Source organism: Scyliorhinus torazame, chromosome 3 (genome assembly GCF_047496885.1).
Source record: "Scyliorhinus torazame isolate Kashiwa2021f chromosome 3, sScyTor2.1, whole genome shotgun sequence".
NCBI lineage: Eukaryota > Metazoa > Chordata > Chondrichthyes > Carcharhiniformes > Scyliorhinidae > Scyliorhinus > Scyliorhinus torazame.
In genome coordinates this window covers 5,636,088-5,657,843 of record NC_092709.1, presented here as the reverse complement: position 1 = coordinate 5,657,843, position 21,756 = coordinate 5,636,088, and the positions used below count along the sequence as shown (strand labels likewise).

Below are 21,756 nucleotides of genomic sequence, written 5' to 3'. Positions count from 1 at the left end.
GCCATTTGTCTGCACCGGCTCTTGGAAAGAGCACCCTACCGAAGCCCACACCTCCACCCTATCCCCATAACCCAGTAACCCCACCCAACACTAAGGGCAATTTTGGACACCAAGGGCAATTTATCATGGCCAATCCACCTAACCTGCACATCTTTGGACTGTGGGAGGAAACCCACAGAGACATGGGGAGGATGTGCAGACTCTGCACAGACAGTGACCCAGCCGGGAATCGAACCTGGGACCCTGGAGCTGTGAAGCAATTGTGCTAACCACTGTGCTACCGTGCTGCCCTACTGGTATGTTAAAGCTGAATGAATGGCAATTCAATAAAAATGAAAACAGCATCTAACGTGTAGTCACATCCCCACCTGGAAACATTCAGCAGGTCCGTCAGCACCTTTGGTGAGGGGAACAGAATTAACGGTTCAGCTCTGATCTTTCCATAAAGGGAAAACTGATTCAGATTAGCTTCACCTCAAAAATGCTAATTCGACAAGGCAGCAGTCAACAGTTTCAAATGGCAGGAAAGACATTTATAAATTTGCAGTCACTTATTGGGGAAAGAGAGTTGCGATTTCCACAGACTGAGAAGCAGCTTCCCGATTTCATTCCCAAATGGCCGGGCTCTTCATTTCAAACGTGCTTCTATACAAACTGTGCAGGGGCTGGTTTAGCACATTGGGCTAAAGAGCTGGCTTGTAATGCAGAACAAGTCCAGCAACGCGGGTTCAATTCCCGTACCGCCCCCCCCGAACAGACGCTGGAATGTGGCAACTAGGGGCTTTTCACAGTAGCTTCATTGACGCCTACTCGTGACAATAAGCGATTATTATTATTATGCCCATAATTAAACCTTTTTGCCCCAGTATCAATCTGCATTCTCTCCAATTCCAATATATTTTTTAAGATTGTCGCCACGCAACCGGTTCTATCAGCAGGCTGTCCATTTTGTAAATGATAACCAGACTGCTTTTCATACAATTGCCAAAACCTCTAGTGCCTGAACAAATCTGGTTAATATAGCAGCCGATCCTGCTAAACCCTATCTCCAACAATGAATCAGAGCCTTCTGTAGAAATTGGAAACATGAAAATAAAATCTTAGTGGCTGGGGTCAGAGGCAAGAACAGATGATGCAGGCCTGAGAGAGAGAGACAGAGAGATGGAACACAACCAGTCATAACCATGGGGTTGAAGACCACCTCACAGCCACTGCCTGCCAAGATTTTAAACAGAAATGAACACAGCCAGTTGAGTCTACATAAAGAAATGAGAGCTGAAATATTTCAGCTGAATTTTACAAGCTCACATGGCCGTAAATCATTAAAACTCAATTACAGGAAGGCGAGGTGACTACGCTAACAGAAACTGGCTCAGCAAAATCAGAAATCACCTGACTGCCCTTAAACGTTTAGAAATTTACCTGCAATACACCTGGAGTTCGGAGCTGACCCAGTCTGCAGCTCAAGAGAAAACCCACATCATGTGCCCTGATTTAACATCAGCTTGTTAAATATCATACGTGCTCGGTCACATCAGCAAAGTATTCATCACATTTATCTGGTTAAACATTGACTCCAATACGAGCATCAATCACAAACCAGCAGATGGTTAGAAACATTTCCAAAGCATCAATTGACATTGAGCTAACTAAGCGAATGGCTGTGATGTTGCCTCAAAAAGAAAAATACAAAATTTAAGGTGTGGGGGGGGGGGGGGAAATTAGCATTTAAAATTTTGCTTTAAAATGATAGCGTCAGGAAACAATTTCTTTTTTTACATAAATTTAGAGTACCCATTTCATTTAGGGGCTTTTCACAGTAACTTCATTTGAAGCCTACTTGTGACAATAAGCGATTTTCATTTCATTTCATTTTTCCCCAAGGGGCAATTTAGCGTGGCCAATCCACCTACCCTGCACATCTTTAGGTTGTGGGGGCGAGACTCACACAAACACGGGGAGAATGGCAAACTCCATACGGACAGTGACCCAGAGCCGGGATCGAACCTGGGACCTCAGCGCCGTGAGGCAGCAGTGCTAACCACTGCAGCATCGTGCTGCCCTAGGAAACAATTTCAGCGGCAGATGACCTTCTTTGGCTCTAATTCTTCAAACACAATTTCTGCTGCACACCCCCTTTACATTGGATATGTGAAAAACACAGGAAGACCATTAAATTCTGCAGAAAATGATACTGTTTATTAAGTGCTTGAATACAACAGGCTGGTGACATATAAAATCCATACTCAATGATGGAGGCCTTGCAGTCTATCAAAAGTTGTACCTCTACCACAAAGTTCTAAAAACTAAATGGGGAGTTACATCACATATGAGTAGATTAAGCTGAATACTTGAGATTATAAAATGCAGAAAACATAAATTCTACACAACTACACACTTTATGCATCGGCACGCACAGCGTCAAGACACAACATGGATATCCCATGAAATTATGCACTTCAAAATGAAGTTTGTTAAAAGGTCCTACACATCACATATTAATCGGCTTTATTTGGTTCATGAAAATTGTGTGATGCATTAATAGGTACAAGTAAATTCTTGTTCAACATTAAGTAATGTCAAACCTAGGCTATTTAGGAAAAGTAGCCAATAGGTAAAAAGATTTTCTTACAAGATGTTTCATTTGGTAAATGCATTTTCCTTCTCTATTCAAAAATGTAACCATTTAATTAAAACTAGTTTTTTTTGTTGAAAAACATCCAATTTTTGTTCTCTGCTTCATCAGATTAAGGGCAGAGTTTCCAAGCCACCTGTGCAAATATTTGTGTCAATGAATATTCAAAAAACATTTCCAAATAATCTTAAACATTCACTTATGTAACATTTACATGTATGCAATCTCTGCCCTCACGGAGGAGCAGCAGCTCATTGTACATCTGAAGTGTGATAAGGCACGAAAAGGAAAGTCACTCCGAGACGCTTGGACTGTAATGGTTTACAACTTCGGCTTGAACAGTTTTAAAACTTTTCCTTGTGACCAATCTTATGTGAAAGCTGGAAGTTCACAAGCTTGTCCAAAATGGATTTAGCCAATTAATCTTTTTAGTTGCAGGCACATTACAGTTCCCAATTTAAGTTTTGCCAGTAAAAGCATGGTTAACAAAATGCTCTGAAATTTTGAATTCCTTGATGAAATGTGCATTAAACAATCAATTCCTGCATTTCATACTTTATAAAAACACATGATTGCATGTTTCGTGATTCATCCCAAAATGTGTGCAATAATTCAAGCTCAGCTGGTTAAAGCTCAACGTGGTGAAAACAATGATTTTAAAAAAGATAAAAATACCGATGAGCTGTCTGTCAAACTGCCTCAGTGATACATGTGAGGAATCGACTGCCCTTGGAATTAATAGACTAAACGTGACTGCCCCCTATCCCCCCGGCTTCCAGGCCATCGGTAGACTGAGACGAGGATGGCCGGGAGCTGCGGGAACGAGATCTACCGTTTATTCCCAGAGGAGTTCCAAGGTGCTGGCTCAGCTGTGACACTGTTTCATCCGACTCCCAGCGCTCCAGCTCCTCACGCACCAAACGCTCCATCTGCTCTCGGTGAATGTCATTGTCACGGCCCAGTCGCTCATCCTGCGAGACAAGTGGATATTTCCTTAATTACATCCTGGAGTGTCAGCACCCCAACAGATAAAGTGATCAACATTGTTATCTCCTTTCCATTTCCCCCCTCCTGCGTTTTTCAGATGCCGATTTTTAGCTTGCGATTCACTTACCAAGGGCAAGGGGGATGTTCAGAGCTGATGCGATCAATTCAACTCCTTTACATCATTATTTTCAGAATATTGGATCAGGAGGTGACCACTCAGCCCCTCAAGTCTGTTCTGCTATTCAATCGATGCAGCTGTCCATTCTAGAAGCCCAAAACTGGTCTGGGCGGCAGCGAGTCCCTGGGTTGCCTGCCCTCCACCCCCAAATCTCCAGAAATTCCCAATTGACCTCCAGCCACAACAGCTTTTTAGGGAAGAGTTCCAGATTTCCTCGAGTGTTTGAGTGAACAAGTCCTTCCCCATATCACTCCTGAACAGCCTTTGTCTATTTTTTAAAGTTATGCCTCCTTCTTCTGGACTCCCTTGGCAGAGGGAATACTTTTTTTCTTTATTTATTGTTTTACTCTATTGAACCATCTCTTGTTGCAGCATCAAACCATTCAGTAAAAAGTCAACCGATGACAATGAGAAACTGTTCTAAAGGTAGTTTCCACTGATCAAATTGAAAATGTTAGAAGTGTTTATTTGGGGCTGGCTGGGTGAGAGGGAATTAAAGTATTCTGTTGCTGAACAAGGTGATAGTGATGGCCTGCACAATTAAACTGTTAGCAGCAGGGAAATCCCCTTTGCCACCCAATAATTAGATAGGTTCACCTCTGTAACACCATCCAGCAATCTGCCCAGCACATCTCTCCTTTTCAGCTTAGCTCTCTCCATGGCCTCCAGTTTAACAATGACTGCATCGATTTTGGACACAATGCTCCCGATGGAATGCTCCATGCGGTCCACACGCCTCACCAGCCTGAGCATCAGGGAATCAAATCATTAGATAGAAATCTGGTTTCAAACTAACTCCTGGGTTATTTATCATAGCAACTGCTTTAAACAGCCTCGGTTAGTAAATAGAATTGTCAGCACAGAAACAGATCATTAAACCCATGCTCCACATGAACCTCCCCCTACACCACTTCACATCCCCATCGGTTCATCCGTCAATTCCGCTCTCCCTCATCTGTTTCCCCTTAAATCCATTTATTATTCCCCAAACTCCTTAAGTAATAATTATAATAATCTTTATTGTCACAAGTAGCCTTACATTAACACTGCAATGACGTTATTGTGAAAAGCCCCGAGTCACCACACTCCGGCGCCTGTTCGGGTACACAGAGGCAGAATTCAGAATGTCCAATTCACCTAACAGCACGTCTTTCGGGACTTGTGGGAGGAAACCGGAGCACCCAGAGGAAACCCACGCAGACATGGGGAGAATGTGCAGACTCCGCACAGACAGTGACCCAAGCCGGGAATCGAACCTGGGACCCTGGCGCTGTGAAGCAGCAGAGCTAACCGCTGTGCTACCATCGATTTAAAAACATTTAATGTAAGAACACATTTAGGATTTAAACAGCAATTTCCTCTGAAATGGAAAGTGGTCTCTCACCAAATGGTCTTCAACAGCCTGGCTGCTCCATTCGAGAACGGAGATGGTTTGAATCCTGGCCCTGCTTGAACCAGCTGATCCCTGCCTCAGTATTTTCAGACAACAGAGATGGACACAAAATGGTGAAGACCCTCACTCCTAATTAGCAACTACTCACCTTGGCAGTGACTCTATGGACAGGACAATGGATGAGAACACCATCATGTTGGGCTCTGCAGCTTCCTCAATTCAGCAGGTTCAGAGCTCCCCCTGTCCATGATCACATTAGGGGAGGCACTGAAGCAAGGTGATAGATGTGAAACTGCATCACTGCTCCCTCCCCACTGTTTCCTCATAGTCCTGTGAAACGTTCCCCTTCGGTGGCACAGTGGTTGGCACTGTTGCCTTACAGCACCAGGTTCAATTCCGGCAGTAGGCGACTGCGTGAGCTATTGCGAGTGAGAGAAGACGGGTGGTTGAATGCCCCGAGCTGAAGATCCTGAAACCGTACGAGAGCGCCATGGAGCTCGCACAGAAGCCGGCCTGCGGGAAGTGAGGGGCCACTGCACCGTCATCCAGATGACCAAATGAGTTGTATGTAGTTCAAACCCTTGTCCATGGCATGTACTAATACCATATCCCCTGTCCTACAGGATCACTGGGGAGCCAGGCCCATCTATCATCAGTATCCCACTGTCCACACTGAACAAAACCTTGGAGGAGATCTCGGGGAAGGATCATAGTGAAGCATCACCACTATCACCCACACCATCCACCATCGCACAGACACACACCTCAGTCAGTGACCTTAGCAGGCAAGGTTCTGAGTCACTATCTGGTGAGCCACACATCTTCAGGTGGAGGCAGGAACATCCCAGGGATCGGACAGCTCCCAGGACTCAGCTATGTTCTGACCATGTTCGCTGCTTGAGATGCAAAAGCAGAGCTGGGACTATCAGGAGGGGCAGCCAGTGACACTCTTGCGACAGCACGGCCGGATGGAGGAGTCCCAAAGCCTTCTGTCACAGGAGATGGTGTGGCAATGCGTGGACACCCAGTCCAAACTACAAGGGTGGTGTCTGCAGTGGGAAGCCTGGGGCATGAGTTCAGAACCATGGCAGGAGAGCTCAGAAGCATGTCTCAGTCCGGAGGATTTAACTATGGTTCAAACAATGGTGGGCCTCCAGGACTGGTAGCTTCAGATGACAATGAAGTTTCTGGATCCTACTGCAGCTGCACCCCACTCCCAAGGGCCCACAAGCACCCGGAAGGAGGAGGAGCTGCTGGAGACCGTCCTGGGGCCTCCAATCCAGGAGACCCCAGGATGTCTCCGAACGGGTAGAGGGCATCCTGAAGGGGGAGGGCAAACAGGCAGAGGTCGTTGTACATATTGGTACTAACGACATAGGCAGGAAGGGGCATGAGGTCCTGCAGCAGGAGTTCAGGGAGCTAGGCAGAAAGTTAAAAGACAGGACCTCGAGGGTTGTAATCTCGGGATTACTCCCTGTGCCACGTGCCAGTGAGGCTAGAAATAGGAAGATAGAGCAGCTAAACAGCTGGTGTAGGAGGGAGGGTTTCTGTTATCTGGACCACTGGGAGCTCTTCCGGGGCAGGTGTGACCTATATAAGAAGGACGGGTTGCATCTAAACCGGAGAGGCATAAATATCCTGGCCGCGAGGTTTGCTAGTGTCACACGGGAGGGTTTAAACTAGTATAGCAGGGGGGTGGGCACGGGAGCAATAGGTCAGAAGGTGAGAGCATTGAGGGAGAACTAGGGAATAGGGACAGTGGGGCTCTGAGGCAGAGCAGACAGGGAGAAGTTGCTGAACACAGCGGGTCTGGTGGCCTGAAGTGCATATGTTTTTAATGCAAGAAGTATTACGGGTAAGGCAGATGAACATAGAGCTTGGATTAGTACTTGGAACTATGATGTTGTTGCCATTACAGAGACCTGGTTGAGGGAAGGGCAGGATTGGCAGCTAAACGTTCCAGGATTTAGATGTTTCAGGCGGGATAGAGGGGGATGTAAAAGGGGAGGCGGAGTTGCGCTACTGGTTAGGGAGAATATCACAGCTGTACTGCGGGAGGACACCTCAGAGGGCAGTGAGGCTATATGGGTAGAGATCAGGAATAAGAAGGGTGCAGTCACAATGTTGGGGGTTTACTACAAGCCTCCCAACAGCCAGCGGGAGATAGAGGAGCAGATAGGTAGACAGATTTTGGAAAAGAGTAAAAACAACAGGGTTGTTGTGATGGGAGACTTCAACTTCCCCAATATTGACTGGGACTCACTTAGTGCCAGGGGCTTAGACGGGGCGGAGTTTGTAAGGAGCATCCAGGAGGGCTTCTTAAAACAATATGTAGACAGTCCAACTAGGGAAGGGGCGGTACTGGACCTGGTATTGGGGAACGAGCCCAGCCAGGTGGTAGATGTTTCAGTAGGGGAGCATTTCGGTAACAGTGACCACAATTCAGTAAGTTTTAAAGTACTGGTGGACAAGGATAAGAGTGGTCCTAGGATGAATGTGCTAAATTGGAGGAAGGCTAATTATAACAATATTAGGCGGGAACTGAAGAACATAGATTGGGGGTGGATGTTTGAGGGCAAATCAACATCTGACATGTGGGAGGCTTTCAAGTGTCAGCTGAAAGGAATTCAGGACCGGCATGTTCCTGTGAGGAAGAAGGATAAATACGGCAATTTTCAGGAACCTTGGATAACGAGAGATATTGTAGGCCTCGTCAAAAAGAAAAAGGAGGCATTTGTCAGGGCTAAAAGGCTGGGAACAGACGAAGCCTGCGTGGAATATAAGGAAAGTAGGAAGGAACTTAAGCAAGGAGTCAGGAGGGCTAGAAGGGGTCACGAAAAGTCATTGGCAAATAGGGTTAAGGAAAATCCCAAGGCTTTTTACACGTACATAAAAAGCAAGAGGGTAGCCAGGGAAAGGGGTGGCCCACTGAAGGATAGGCAAGGGAATCTGTGTGTGGAGCCAGAGGAAATGGGAGAGGTACTAAATGAATACTTTGCATCAGTATTCACCAAAGAGAAGAAATTGGTAGATGTTGAGTCTGGAGAAGGGTGTGTAGATAGCCTGGGTCACATGGAGATCCAAAAAGACGAGGTGTTGGGTGTCTTAAAAAATATTAAGGTAGATAAGTCCCCAGGGCCTGATGGGATCTACCCCAGAATACTGAAGGAGGCTGGAGAGGAAATTGCTGAGGCCTTGACAGAAATCTTTGGATCCTCACTGTCTTCAGGTGATGTCCCGGAGGACTGGAGAATAGCCAATGTTGTTCCTCTGTTTAAGAAGGGTAGCAAGGATAATCCAGGGAACTACAGGCCGGTGAGCCTTACTTCAGTGGTAGGGAAATTACTGGAGAGAATTCTTCGAGACAGGATCTACTCCCATTTGGAAGCAAATGGACGTATTAGTGAGAGGCAGCATGGTTTTGTGAAGGGGAGGTCGTGTCTCACTAACTTGATAGAGTTTTTCGAGGAGGTCACTAAGATGATTGATGCAGGTAGGGCAGTGGATGTTGTCTATATGGACTTCAGTAAGGCCTTTGACAAGGTCCCTCATGGTAGACTAGTACAAAAGGTGAAGTCACACGGGATCAGGGGTAAGCTGGCAAGGTGGATACAGAACTGGCTAGGTCATAGAAGGCAGAGAGTAGCAATGGAAGGATGCTTTTCTAATTGGAGGGCTGTGACCAGTGGTGTTCCACAGGGATCAGTGCTGGGACCTTCGCTGTTTGTAGTATATATAAATGATTTGGAGGAAAATGTAACTGGTCTGATTAGTAAGTTTGCAGACGACATAAAGGTTGGTGGAATTGCGGATAGCGATGAGGGCTGTCAGAGGATACAGCAGGATTTAGATTGTTTGGAGACTTGGGCGGAGAGATGGCAGATGGAATTTAATCCGGACAAATGTGAGGTAATGCATTTTGGAAGGTCTAATGCAGGTAGGGAATATACAGTGAATGGTAGAACCCTCAAGAGTATTGAAAGTCAAAGAGATCTAGGAGTACAGGTCCACAGGTCACTGAAAGGGGCAACACAGGTGGAGAAGGTAGTCAAGAAGGCATACGGCATGCTTGCCTTCATTGGCCGGGGCATTGAGTATAAAAATTGGTAAGTCATGTTGCAGCTGTATAGAACCTTAGTTAGGCTACACTTGGGAGTATAGTGTTCAATTCTGGTCACACTACCAGAAGGATGTGGAGGCTTTAGAGAGGGTGCAAAAGAGATTTACCAGGATGTTGCCTGGTATGGAGGGCATTAGCTATGAGGAGAGGTTGAATAAACTTGGTTTGTTCTCACTGGAACAAAGGAGGTTGAGGGGTGACCTGAGCGAGGTCTACAAAATTATGAGGGGCATAGACAGAGTGGATAGTCAGAGGCTTTTCCCCGGGGTAGAGGGGTCAATTACTAGGGGGCATAGGTTTAAGGTGAGAGGGGCAAGGTTTAGAGTAGATGTACGAGGCAAGTTTTTTACGCAGAGGGTAGTGGGTGCCTGGAACTCGCTACCGGAGGTGGTGGTGGAAGCAGGGACGATAGTGACATTTAAGGGGCATCTTGACAAATACATGAATCGGATGGGAATAGAGGGATACGGACCCAGGAAGTGTAGAAGATTGTAGTTTAGTCGGGCAGCATGGTCGGCACGGGCTTGGAGGGCCGAAGGGCCTGTTCCTGTGCTGTACATTTCTTTTTTCTTTGTTTGTTTGAGTGACGAGCCCTTCTCGAGACCAGCAGAACTCAGGCACAACGGGCAGAACAAGGTGACGTGGCAACATCAGCGCCATGCAAAAGTAGGCCCGGTCCTCCGGAGGGCCCCAGCCAAGGGCAACTCAGGCAACAGGGCGTTCAAGGCAGCAGGCCGCCTCCACCTCCGATGTGCATCCTGGGAACACACCCAGATGTAGTGGGAAGGTACGTAAATCAAAGGAATTTGCCTCACATTCCTTACCCCACCTCTCAGTAGCATGGGCTTCTCCCCATCGGGACACAGTCGTTCTGACTGGCCCTTCCTGCCCGCCAGGCGGTTAGTCCTTCTCAGTGCAAAGGTTTCATTCTCAGTGAAAGCATTTGGGGATGTTTCAGTGAGCCCTCGACCCTAAACCCCCTCTGGAGCAAAGGGAGAGATCAACATAGGGCAGAACCTCCCTCAGACAGGAGCCAGGGAGTCAGCGTGCTGGCAGCAGACAGACAGGAGGCGGGGAGTCAGCGTGCTGGCAGCAGACAGACAGGAGCCGGGGAGTCAGCGTGCTGGCAGCAGACAGACAGGAGGCGGGGAGTCAGCGTGCTGCAGCAGACAGACAGGAGGCGGGGAGTCAGCGTGCTGGCAGCAGACAGACAGGAGCCGGGGGGTCAGCGTGCTGGCAGCAGACAGACAGGAGGCGGGGAGTCAGTGTGCTGGCAGCAGACAGACAGGAGGCGGGGAGTCAGTGTGCTGGCAGCAGACAGACAGGAGCCGGGGGGTCAGCGTGCTGGCAGCAGACAGACAGGAGGCGGGGAGTCAGCGTGCTGGCAGCAGACAGACAGGATCCGGGGAGTCAGCGTGCTGGCAGCAGACAGACAGGAGCCGGGGGGTCAGCGTGCTGGCAGCAGACAGACAGGAGGCGGGGAGTCAGCGTGCTGGCAGCAGACAGAGAGGAGGCGGGGAGTCAGCGTGCTGGCAGCAGACAGACAGGAGGCGGGGAGTCAGCGTGCTGGCAGCAGACAGACAGGAGCCGGGGGGTCAGCGTGCTGGCAGCAGACAGACAGGAGGCGGGGAGTCAGCGTGCTGGCAGCAGACAGACAGGAGCCGGGGAGTCAGCGTGCTGGCAGCAGACAGACAGGAGGCGGGGAGTCAGCGTGCTGGCAGCAGACAGACAGGAGCCGGGGAGTCAGCGTGCTGGCAGCAGACAGACAGGAGGCGGGGAGTCAGCGTGCTGGCAGCAGACAGACAGGAGGCGGGGAGTCAGCGTGCTGGCAGCAGACAGACAGGAGCCGGGGAGTCAGCGTGCTGGCAGCAGACAGACAGGAGCCGGGGAGTCAGCGTGCTGGCAGCAGACAGACAGGAGGCGGGGAGTCAGCGTGCTGGCAGCAGACAGACAGGAGGCGGGGAGTCAGCGTGCTGGCAGCAGACAGACAGGAGGCGGGGAGTCAGCGTGCTGGCAGCAGACAGACAGGAGGCGGGGAGTCAGCGTGCTGGCAGCAGACAGACAGGAGGCGGGGAGTCAGCGTGCTGGCAGCAGACAGACAGGATCCGGGGAGTCAGTGTGCTGGCAGCAGACAGACAGGAGGCGGGGAGTCAGCGTGCTGGCAGCAGACAGACAGGAGGCGGGGAGTCAGCGTGCTGGCAGCAGACAGACAGGAGCCGGGGAGTCAGCGTGCTGGCAGCAGACAGACAGGAGGCGGGGAGTCAGCGTGCTGGCAGCAGACAGACAGGAGGCGGGGAGTCAGCGTGCTGGCAGCAGACAGACAGGAGCCGGGGAGTCAGCGTGCTGGCAGCAGACAGACAGGATCCGGGGAGTCAGCGTGCTGGCAGCAGACAGACAGGATCCGGGGAGTCAGCGTGCTGGCAGCAGACAGACAGGAGCCGGGGGGTCAGCGTGCTGGCAGCAGACAGACAGGAGGCGGGGAGTCAGCGTGCTGGCAGCAGACAGAGAGGAGGCGGGGAGTCAGCGTGCTGGCAGCAGACAGACAGGAGGCGGGGAGTCAGCGTGCTGGCAGCAGACAGACAGGAGCCGGGGGGTCAGCGTGCTGGCAGCAGACAGACAGGAGGCGGGGAGTCAGCGTGCTGGCAGCAGACAGACAGGAGCCGGGGAGTCAGCGTGCTGGCAGCAGACAGACAGGAGGCGGGGAGTCAGCGTGCTGGCAGCAGACAGACAGGAGCCGGGGAGTCAGCGTGCTGGCAGCAGACAGACAGGAGGCGGGGAGTCAGCGTGCTGGCAGCAGACAGACAGGAGGCGGGGAGTCAGCGTGCTGGCAGCAGACAGACAGGAGCCGGGGAGTCAGCGTGCTGGCAGCAGACAGACAGGAGCCGGGGAGTCAGCGTGCTGGCAGCAGACAGACAGGAGGCGGGGAGTCAGCGTGCTGGCAGCAGACAGACAGGAGGCGGGGAGTCAGCGTGCTGGCAGCAGACAGACAGGAGGCGGGGAGTCAGCGTGCTGGCAGCAGACAGACAGGAGGCGGGGAGTCAGCGTGCTGGCAGCAGACAGACAGGAGGCGGGGAGTCAGCGTGCTGGCAGCAGACAGACAGGATCCGGGGAGTCAGCGTGCTGGCAGCAGACAGACAGGAGGCGGGGAGTCAGCGTGCTGGCAGCAGACAGACAGGAGGCGGGGAGTCAGCGTGCTGGCAGCAGACAGACAGGAGGCGGGGAGTCAGCGTGCTGGCAGCAGACAGACAGGAGGCGGGGAGTCAGCGTGCTGGCAGCAGACAGACAGGAGCCGGGGAGTCAGCGTGCTGGCAGCAGACAGACAGGAGGCGGGGAGTCAGCGTGCTGGCAGCAGACAGACAGGAGGCGGGGAGTCAGCGTGCTGGCAGCAGACAGACAGGAGGCGGGGAGTCAGCGTGCTGGCAGCACACAGACAGGAGCCGGGGGGTCAGCGTGCTGGCAGCAGACAGACAGGAGGCGGGGAGTCAGCGTGCTGGCAGCAGACAGACAGGAGGCGGGGAGTCAGCGTGCTGGCAGCAGACAGACAGGAGGCGGGGAGTCAGCGTGCTGGCAGCAGACAGACAGGATCCGGGGAGTCAGCGTGCTGGCAGCAGACAGACAGGAGCCGGGGGGTCAGCGTGCTGGCAGCAGACAGACAGGAGCCGGGGAGTCAGCGTGCTGGCAGCACACAGACAGGAGCCGGGGAGTCAGCGTGCTGGCACCAGACAGACAGGAGGCGGGGAGTCAGCGTGCTGGCAGCAGACAGACAGGAGGCGGGGAGTCAGCGTGCTGGCAGCAGACAGACAGGAGCCGGGGAGTCAGCGTGCTGGCAGCAGACAGACAGGAGGCGGGGAGTCAGCGTGCTGGCAGCAGACAGACAGGAGGCGGGGAGTCAGCGTGCTGGCAGCAGACAGACAGGAGCCGGGGAGTCAGCGTGCTGGCAGCAGACAGACAGGAGCCGGGGAGTCAGAGTGCTGGCAGCAGACAGACAGGAGGCTGGGAGTCAGCGTGCTGGCAGCAGACAGACAGGAGGCGGGGAGTCAGCGTGCTGGCAGCAGACAGAGAGGAGGCGGGGAGTCAGCGTGCTGGCAGCAGACAGAGAGGAGGCGGGGAGTCAGCGTGCTGGCAGCAGACAGACAGGAGGCGGGGAGTCAGCGTGCTGGCAGCAGACAGACAGGAGGCGGGGAGTCAGCGTGCTGGCAGCAGACAGACAGGAGCCGGGGAGTCAGCGTGCTGGCAGCAGACAGACAGGAGCCGGGGAGTCAGCGTGCTGGCAGCAGACAGACAGGAGGCGGGGAGTCAGTGTGCTGGCAGCAGACAGACAGGAGGCGGGGAGTCAGCGTGCTGGCAGCAGACAGAGAGGAGGCGGGGAGTCAGCGTGCTGGCAGCAGACAGACAGGAGGCGGGGAGTCAGCGTGCTGGCAACAGACAGACAGGAGCCGGGGAGTCAGCGTGCTGGCAGCAGACAGACAGGAGCCGGGGAGTCAGCGTGCTGGCAGCACAGACAGACAGGAGGCGGGGAGTCAGCGTGCTGGCAGCAGACAGAGAGGAGGCGGGGAGTCAGCGTGCTGGCAGCAGACAGACAGGAGGCGGGGAGTCAGCGTGCTGGCAGCAGACAGAGAGGAGGCGGGGAGTCAGCGTGCTGGCAGCAGACAGACAGGATCCGGGGAGTCAGCGTGCTGGCAGCAGACAGACAGGAGCCGGGGAGTCAGCGTGCTGGCAGCAGACAGACAGGATCCGGGGAGTCAGCGTGCTGGCAGCAGACAGACAGGAGGCGGGGAGTCAGCGTGCTGGCAGCAGACAGACAGGAGCCGGGGAGTCAGCGTGCTGGCAGCAGACAGACAGGATCCGGGGAGTCAGCGTGCTGGCAGCAGACAGAGAGGAGGCGGGGAGTCAGCGTGCTGGCAGCAGACAGACAGGAGCCGGGGAGTCAGCGTGCTGGCAGCAGACAGACAGGAGGCGGGGAGTCAGCGTGCTGGCAGCAGACAGACAGGAGCCGGGGAGTCAGCGTGCTGGCAGCAGACAGACAGGAGCCGGGGAGTCAGCGTGCTGGCAGCAGACAGACAGGAGGCGGGGAGTCAGCGTGCTGGCAGCAGACAGACAGGATCCGGGGAGTCAGCGTGCTGGCAGCAGACAGACAGGAGCCGGGGAGTCAGCGTGCTGGCAGCAGACAGACAGGAGGCGGGGAGTCAGCGTGCTGGCAGCAGACAGACAGGAGCCGGGGAGTCAGCGTGCTGGCAGCAGACAGACAGGATCCGGGGAGTCAGCGTGCTGGCAGCAGACAGACAGGAGGCGGGGAGTCAGCGTGCTGGCAGCAGACAGACAGGAGGCGGGGAGTCAGCGTGCTGGCAGCACACAGACAGGAGCCGGGGGGTCAGCGTGCTGGCAGCAGACAGACAGGAGGCGGGGAGTCAGCGTGCTGGCAGCAGACAGACAGGAGGCGGGGAGTCAGCGTGCTGGCAGCAGACAGACAGGAGGCGGGGAGTCAGCGTGCTGGCAGCAGACAGACAGGATCCGGGGAGTCAGCGTGCTGGCAGCAGACAGACAGGAGCCGGGGGGTCAGCGTGCTGGCAGCAGACAGACAGGAGCCGGGGAGTCAGCGTGCTGGCAGCACACAGACAGGAGCCGGGGAGTCAGCGTGCTGGCACCAGACAGACAGGAGGCGGGGAGTCAGCGTGCTGGCAGCAGACAGACAGGAGGCGGGGAGTCAGCGTGCTGGCAGCAGACAGACAGGAGCCGGGGAGTCAGCGTGCTGGCAGCAGACAGACAGGAGGCGGGGAGTCAGCGTGCTGGCAGCAGACAGACAGGAGGCGGGGAGTCAGCGTGCTGGCAGCAGACAGACAGGAGCCGGGGAGTCAGCGTGCTGGCAGCAGACAGACAGGAGCCGGGGAGTCAGAGTGCTGGCAGCAGACAGACAGGAGGCTGGGAGTCAGCGTGCTGGCAGCAGACAGACAGGAGCCGGGGAGTCAGCGTGCTGGCAGCAGACAGACAGGAGCCGGGGAGTCAGCGTGCTGGCAGCAGACAGACAGGAGCCGGGGAGTCAGCGTGCTGGCAGCAGACAGAGAGGAGGCGGGGAGTCAGCGTGCTGGCAGCAGACAGAGAGGAGGCGGGGAGTCAGCGTGCTGGCAGCAGACAGACAGGAGGCGGGGAGTCAGCGTGCTGGCAGCAGACAGACAGGAGGCGGGGAGTCAGCGTGCTGGCAGCAGACAGACAGGAGCCGGGGAGTCAGCGTGCTGGCAGCAGACAGACAGGAGCCGGGGAGTCAGCGTGCTGGCAGCAGACAGACAGGAGGCGGGGAGTCAGTGTGCTGGCAGCAGACAGACAGGAGGCGGGGAGTCAGCGTGCTGGCAGCAGACAGAGAGGAGGCGGGGAGTCAGCGTGCTGGCAGCAGACAGACAGGAGGCGGGGAGTCAGCGTGCTGGCAACAGACAGACAGGAGCCGGGGAGTCAGCGTGCTGGCAGCAGACAGACAGGAGCCGGGGAGTCAGCGTGCTGGCAGCACAGACAGACAGGAGGCGGGGAGTCAGCGTGCTGGCAGCAGACAGAGAGGAGGCGGGGAGTCAGCGTGCTGGCAGCAGACAGACAGGAGGCGGGGAGTCAGCGTGCTGGCAGCAGACAGAGAGGAGGCGGGGAGTCAGCGTGCTGGCAGCAGACAGACAGGATCCGGGGAGTCAGCGTGCTGGCAGCAGACAGACAGGAGCCGGGGAGTCAGCGTGCTGGCAGCAGACAGACAGGATCCGGGGAGTCAGCGTGCTGGCAGCAGACAGACAGGAGGCGGGGAGTCAGCGTGCTGGCAGCAGACAGACAGGAGCCGGGGAGTCAGCGTGCTGGCAGCAGACAGACAGGATCCGGGGAGTCAGCGTGCTGGCAGCAGACAGAGAGGAGGCGGGGAGTCAGCGTGCTGGCAGCAGACAGACAGGAGCCGGGGAGTCAGCGTGCTGGCAGCAGACAGACAGGAGGCGGGGAGTCAGCGTGCTGGCAGCAGACAGACAGGAGCCGGGGAGTCAGCGTGCTGGCAGCAGACAGACAGGAGCCGGGGAGTCAGCGTGCTGGCAGCAGACAGACAGGAGGCGGGGAGTCAGCGTGCTGGCAGCAGACAGACAGGAGGCGGGGAGTCAGCGTGCTGGCAGCAGACAGAGAGGAGGCGGGGAGTCAGCGTGCTGGCAGCAGACAGACAGGAGGCGGGGAGTCAGCGTGCTGGCAACAGACAGACAGGAGCCGGGGAGTCAGCGTGCTGGCAGCAGACAGACAGGAGCCGGGGAGTCAGCGTGCTGGCAGCACAGACAGACAGGAGGCGGGGAGTCAGCGTGCTGGCAGCAGACAGAGAGGAGGCGGGGAGTCAGCGTGCTGGCAGCAGACAGACAGGAGGCGGGGAGTCAGCGTGCTGGCAGCAGACAGAGAGGAGGCGGGGAGTCAGCGTGCTGGCAGCAGACAGACAGGATCCGGGGAGTCAGCGTGCTGGCAGCAGACAGACAGGAGCCGGGGAGTCAGCGTGCTGGCAGCAGACAGACAGGATCCGGGGAGTCAGCGTGCTGGCAGCAGACAGACAGGAGGCGGGGAGTCAGCGTGCTGGCAGCAGACAGACAGGAGCCGGGGAGTCAGCGTGCTGGCAGCAGACAGACAGGATCCGGGGAGTCAGCGTGCTGGCAGCAGACAGAGAGGAGGCGGGGAGTCAGCGTGCTGGCAGCAGACAGACAGGAGCCGGGGAGTCAGCGTGCTGGCAGCAGACAGACAGGAGGCGGGGAGTCAGCGTGCTGGCAGCAGACAGACAGGATCCGGGGAGTCAGCGTGCTGGCAGCAGACAGACAGGAGCCGGGGAGTCAGCGTGCTGGCAGCAGACAGACAGGAGGCGGGGAGTCAGCGTGCTGGCAGCAGACAGACAGGATCCGGGGAGTCAGCGTGCTGGCAGCAGACAGACAGGAGCCGGGGAGTCAGCGTGCTGGCAGCAGACAGACAGGAGGCGGGGAGTCAGCGTGCTGGCAGCAGACAGACAGGAGCCGGGGAGTCAGCGTGCTGGCAGCAGACAGACAGGATCCGGGGAGTCAGCGTGCTGGCAGCAGACAGACAGGAGGCGGGGAGTCAGCGTGCTGGCAGCAGACAGACAGGAGGCGGGGAGTCAGCGTGCTGGCAGCAGACAGACAGGAGGCGGGGGGTCAGCGTGCTGGCAGCAGACAGACAGGAGGCGGGGAGTCAGCGTGCTGGCAGCAGACAGAGAGGAGGCGGGGAGTCAGCGTGCTGGCAGCAGACAGACAGGAGGCGGGGAGTCAGCGTGCTGGCAGCAGACAGAGAGGAGGCGGGGAGTCAGCGTGCTGGCAGCAGACAGAGAGGAGGCGGGGAGTCAGCGTGCTGGCAGCAGACAGACAGGAGGCGGGGAGTCAGCGTGCTGGCAGCAGACAGACAGGATCCGGGGAGTCAGCGTGCTGGCAGCAGACAGACAGGAGGCGGGGAGTCAGCGTGCTGGCAGCAGACAGACAGGATCCGGGGAGTCAGCGTGCTGGCAGCAGACAGACAGGAGGCGGGGAGTCAGCGTGCTGGCAGCAGACAGACAGGAGGCGGGGAGTCAGCGTGCTGGCAGCAGACAGACAGGAGGCGGGGAGTCAGCGTGCTGGCAGCAGACAGACAGGAGCCGGGGAGTCAGCGTGCTGGCAGCAGACAGACAGGAGGCGGGGAGTCAGCGTGCTGGCAGCAGACAGACAGGAGGCGGGGAGTCAGCGTGCTGGCAGCAGACAGACAGGAGGCGGGGAGTCAGCGTGCTGGCAGCAGACAGACAGGAGGCGGGGAGTCAGATGGCTGGCAGCAGACAGACAGGAGGCGGGGAGTCAGCGTGCTGGCAGCAGACAGACAGGAGGCGGGGAGTCAGCGTGCTGGCAGCAGACAGACAGGAGGCGGGGAGTCAGCGTGCTGGCAGCAGACAGACAGGAGGCGGGGAGTCAGCGTGCTGGCAGCAGACAGACAGGATCCGGGGAGTCAGCGTGCTGGCAGCAGACAGACAGGAGCCGGGGAGTCAGCGTGCTGGCAGCAGACAGACAGGATCCGGGGAGTCAGCGTGCTGGCAGCAGACAGACAGGAGGCGGGGAGTCAGCGTGCTGGCAGCAGACAGACAGGAGCCGGGGAGTCAGCGTGCTGGCAGCAGACAGACAGGATCCGGGGAGTCAGCGTGCTGGCAGCAGACAGAGAGGAGGCGGGGAGTCAGCGTGCTGGCAGCAGACAGACAGGAGCCGGGGAGTCAGCGTGCTGGCAGCAGACAGACAGGAGGCGGGGAGTCAGCGTGCTGGCAGCAGACAGACAGGATCCGGGGAGTCAGCGTGCTGGCAGCAGACAGACAGGAGCCGGGGAGTCAGCGTGCTGGCAGCAGACAGACAGGAGGCGGGGAGTCAGCGTGCTGGCAGCAGACAGACAGGATCCGGGGAGTCAGCGTGCTGGCAGCAGACAGACAGGAGCCGGGGAGTCAGCGTGCTGGCAGCAGACAGACAGGAGGCGGGGAGTCAGCGTGCTGGCAGCAGACAGACAGGAGCCGGGGAGTCAGCGTGCTGGCAGCAGACAGACAGGATCCGGGGAGTCAGCGTGCTGGCAGCAGACAGACAGGAGGCGGGGAGTCAGCGTGCTGGCAGCAGACAGACAGGAGGCGGGGAGTCAGCGTGCTGGCAGCAGACAGACAGGAGGCGGGGGGTCAGCGTGCTGGCAGCAGACAGACAGGAGGCGGGGAGTCAGCGTGCTGGCAGCAGACAGAGAGGAGGCGGGGAGTCAGCGTGCTGGCAGCAGACAGACAGGAGGCGGGGAGTCAGCGTGCTGGCAGCAGACAGAGAGGAGGCGGGGAGTCAGCGTGCTGGCAGCAGACAGAGAGGAGGCGGGGAGTCAGCGTGCTGGCAGCAGACAGACAGGAGGCGGGGAGTCAGCGTGCTGGCAGCAGACAGACAGGATCCGGGGAGTCAGCGTGCTGGCAGCAGACAGACAGGAGGCGGGGAGTCAGCGTGCTGGCAGCAGACAGACAGGATCCGGGGAGTCAGCGTGCTGGCAGCAGACAGACAGGAGGCGGGGAGTCAGCGTGCTGGCAGCAGACAGACAGGAGGCGGGGAGTCAGCGTGCTGGCAGCAGACAGACAGGAGGCGGGGAGTCAGCGTGCTGGCAGCAGACAGACAGGAGCCGGGGAGTCAGCGTGCTGGCAGCAGACAGACAGGAGGCGGGGAGTCAGCGTGCTGGCAGCAGACAGACAGGAGGCGGGGAGTCAGCGTGCTGGCAGCAGACAGACAGGAGGCGGGGAGTCAGCGTGCTGGCAGCAGACAGACAGGAGGCGGGGAGTCAGATGGCTGGCAGCAGACAGACAGGAGGCGGGGAGTCAGCGTGCTGGCAGCAGACAGACAGGAGGCGGGGAGTCAGCGTGCTGGCAGCAGACAGACAGGAGGCGGGGAGTCAGCGTGCTGGCAGCAGACAGACAGGAGGCGGGGAGTCAGCGTGCTGGCAGCAGACAGACAGGAGGCGGGGAGTCAGCGTGCTGGCAGCAGACAGACAGGATCCGGGGAGTCAGCGTGCTGGCAGCAGACAGACAGGAGCCGGGGAGTCAGCGTGCTGGCAGCAGACAGACAGGAGGCGGGGAGTCAGCGTGCTGGCAGCAGACAGACAGGATCCGGGGAGTCAGCGTGCTGGCAGCAGACAGACAGGAGGCGGGGAGTCAGCGTGCTGGCAGCAGACAGACAGGAGGCGGGGAGTCAGCGTGCTGGCACCAGACAGACAGGAGGCGGGGAGTCAGCGTGCTGGCAGCAGACAGACAGGAGGCGGGGAGTCAGCGTGCTGGCAGCAGACAGACAGGATCCGGGGAGTCAGCGTGCTGGCAGCAGACAGACAGGAGGCGGGGAGTCAGCGTGCTGGCACCAGACAGACAGGAGCCGGGGAGTCAGCGTGCTGGCAGCAGACAGACAGGAGCCGGGGAGTCAGTGTGCTGGCAGCAGACAGACAGGATCCGGGGAGTCAGCGTGCTGGCAGCAGACAGAGAGGAGGCGGGGAGTCAGCGTGCTGGCAGCAGACAGACAGGAGCCGGGGAGTCAGCGTGCTGGCAGCAGACAGACAGGAGGCGGGGAGTCAGCGTGCTGGCAGCAGACAGACAGGAGCCGGGGAGTCAGCGTGCTGGCAGCAGACAGACAGGAGGCGGGGAGTCAGCGTGCTGGCAGCAGACAGACAGGAGGCGGGGAGTCAGCGTGCTGGCAGCAGACAGACAGGAGCCGGGGAGTCAGCGTGCTGGCAGCAGACAGACAGGAGGCGGGGAGTCAGCGTGCTGGCAGCAGACAGACAGGAGGCGGTGAGTCAGCGTGCTGGCAGCAGACAGACAGGAGCCGGGGAGTCAGCGTGCTGGCAGCAGACAGACAGGAGGCGGGGAGTCAGCGTGCTGGCAGCAGACAGACAGGAGGCGGGGAGTCAGCGTGCTGGCAGCAGACAGACAGGAGGCGGGGAGTCAGCGTGCTGGCAGCAGACAGACAGGAGCCGGGGAGTCAGCGTGCTGGCAGCAGACAGACAGGAGGCGGTGAGTCAGCGTGCTGGCAGCAGACAGACAGGAGGCGGTGAGTCAGCGTGCTGGCAGCAGACAGACAGGAGCCGGGGAGTCAGAGTGCTGGCAGCAGACAGACAGGAGCCGGGGAGTCAGCGTGCTGGCAGCAGACAGACAGGAGGCGGGGAGTCAGCGTGCTGGCAGCAGACAGACAGGAGCCGGGGAGTCAGCGTGCTGGCAGCAGACAGACAGGAGGCGGGGAGTCAGCGTGCTGGCAGCAGACAGACAGGAGGCGGGGAGTCAGCGTGCTGGCAGCAGACAGACAGGAGGCGGGGAGTCAGCGTGCTGGCAGCAGACAGACAGGAGGCGGGGAGTCAGCGTGCTGGCAGCAGACAGACAGGATCCGGGGAGTCAGCGTGCTGGCAGCAGACAGACAGGAGGCGGGGAGTCAGCGTGTTGCAGCAGACAGACAGGAGCCGGGGAGTCAGCGTGCTGGCAGCAGACAGACAGGAGCCGGGGAGTCAGCGTGCTGGCAGCAGACAGACAGGAGGCGGGGAGTCAGCGTGCTGGCAGCAGACAGACAGGAGCCGGGGAGTCAGCGTGCTGGCAGCAGACAGACAGGAGCCGGGGAGTCAGCGTGCTGGCAGCAGACAGACAGGAGGCGGGGAGTCAGCGTGCTGGCAGCAGACAGACAGGAGGCGGGGAGTCAGCGTGCTGGCAGCAGACAGACAGGAGGCGGGGAGTCAGCGTGCTGGCAGCAGACAGACAGGAGCCGGGGAGTCAGCGTGCTGGCAGCAGACAGACAGGAGCCGGGGAGTCAGCGTGCTGGCAGCAGACAGACAGGAGGCGGGGAGTCAGCGTGCTGGCAGCAGACAGACAGGAGCCGGGGAGTCAGCGTGCTGGCAGCAGACAGACAGGAGGCGGGGAGTCAGCGTGCTGGCAGCAGACAGACAGGTGTCAGAGACAA

General features: G+C 57.4%; 1 protein-coding gene across 3 annotated transcripts in view; it reads right to left on the bottom strand.

Annotated features, from left to right (window-relative positions):
* Nucleotides 1–2,177: 2,177 nt before the first annotated feature.
* pkd2 (polycystic kidney disease 2) overlaps nt 2,178–21,756 on the bottom strand; it is a 75,404-nt gene continuing 55,825 nt past the window's right edge. For 2 of the 3 annotated variants that reach the window (XM_072495224.1, XM_072495223.1), the window contains 2 exons: nt 4,398–4,545; nt 2,178–3,606 (listed from right to left, as the gene is read on the bottom strand). In XM_072495224.1, coding sequence (XP_072351325.1) covers nt 3,379–3,606; nt 4,398–4,545 — 376 coding nt within the window. In that variant the 3' untranslated portion in view covers nt 2,178–3,378. The remainder of the gene's footprint in view (nt 3,607–4,397; nt 4,546–21,756) is intronic. The other variant, XM_072495225.1, reaches the window with a different exon arrangement.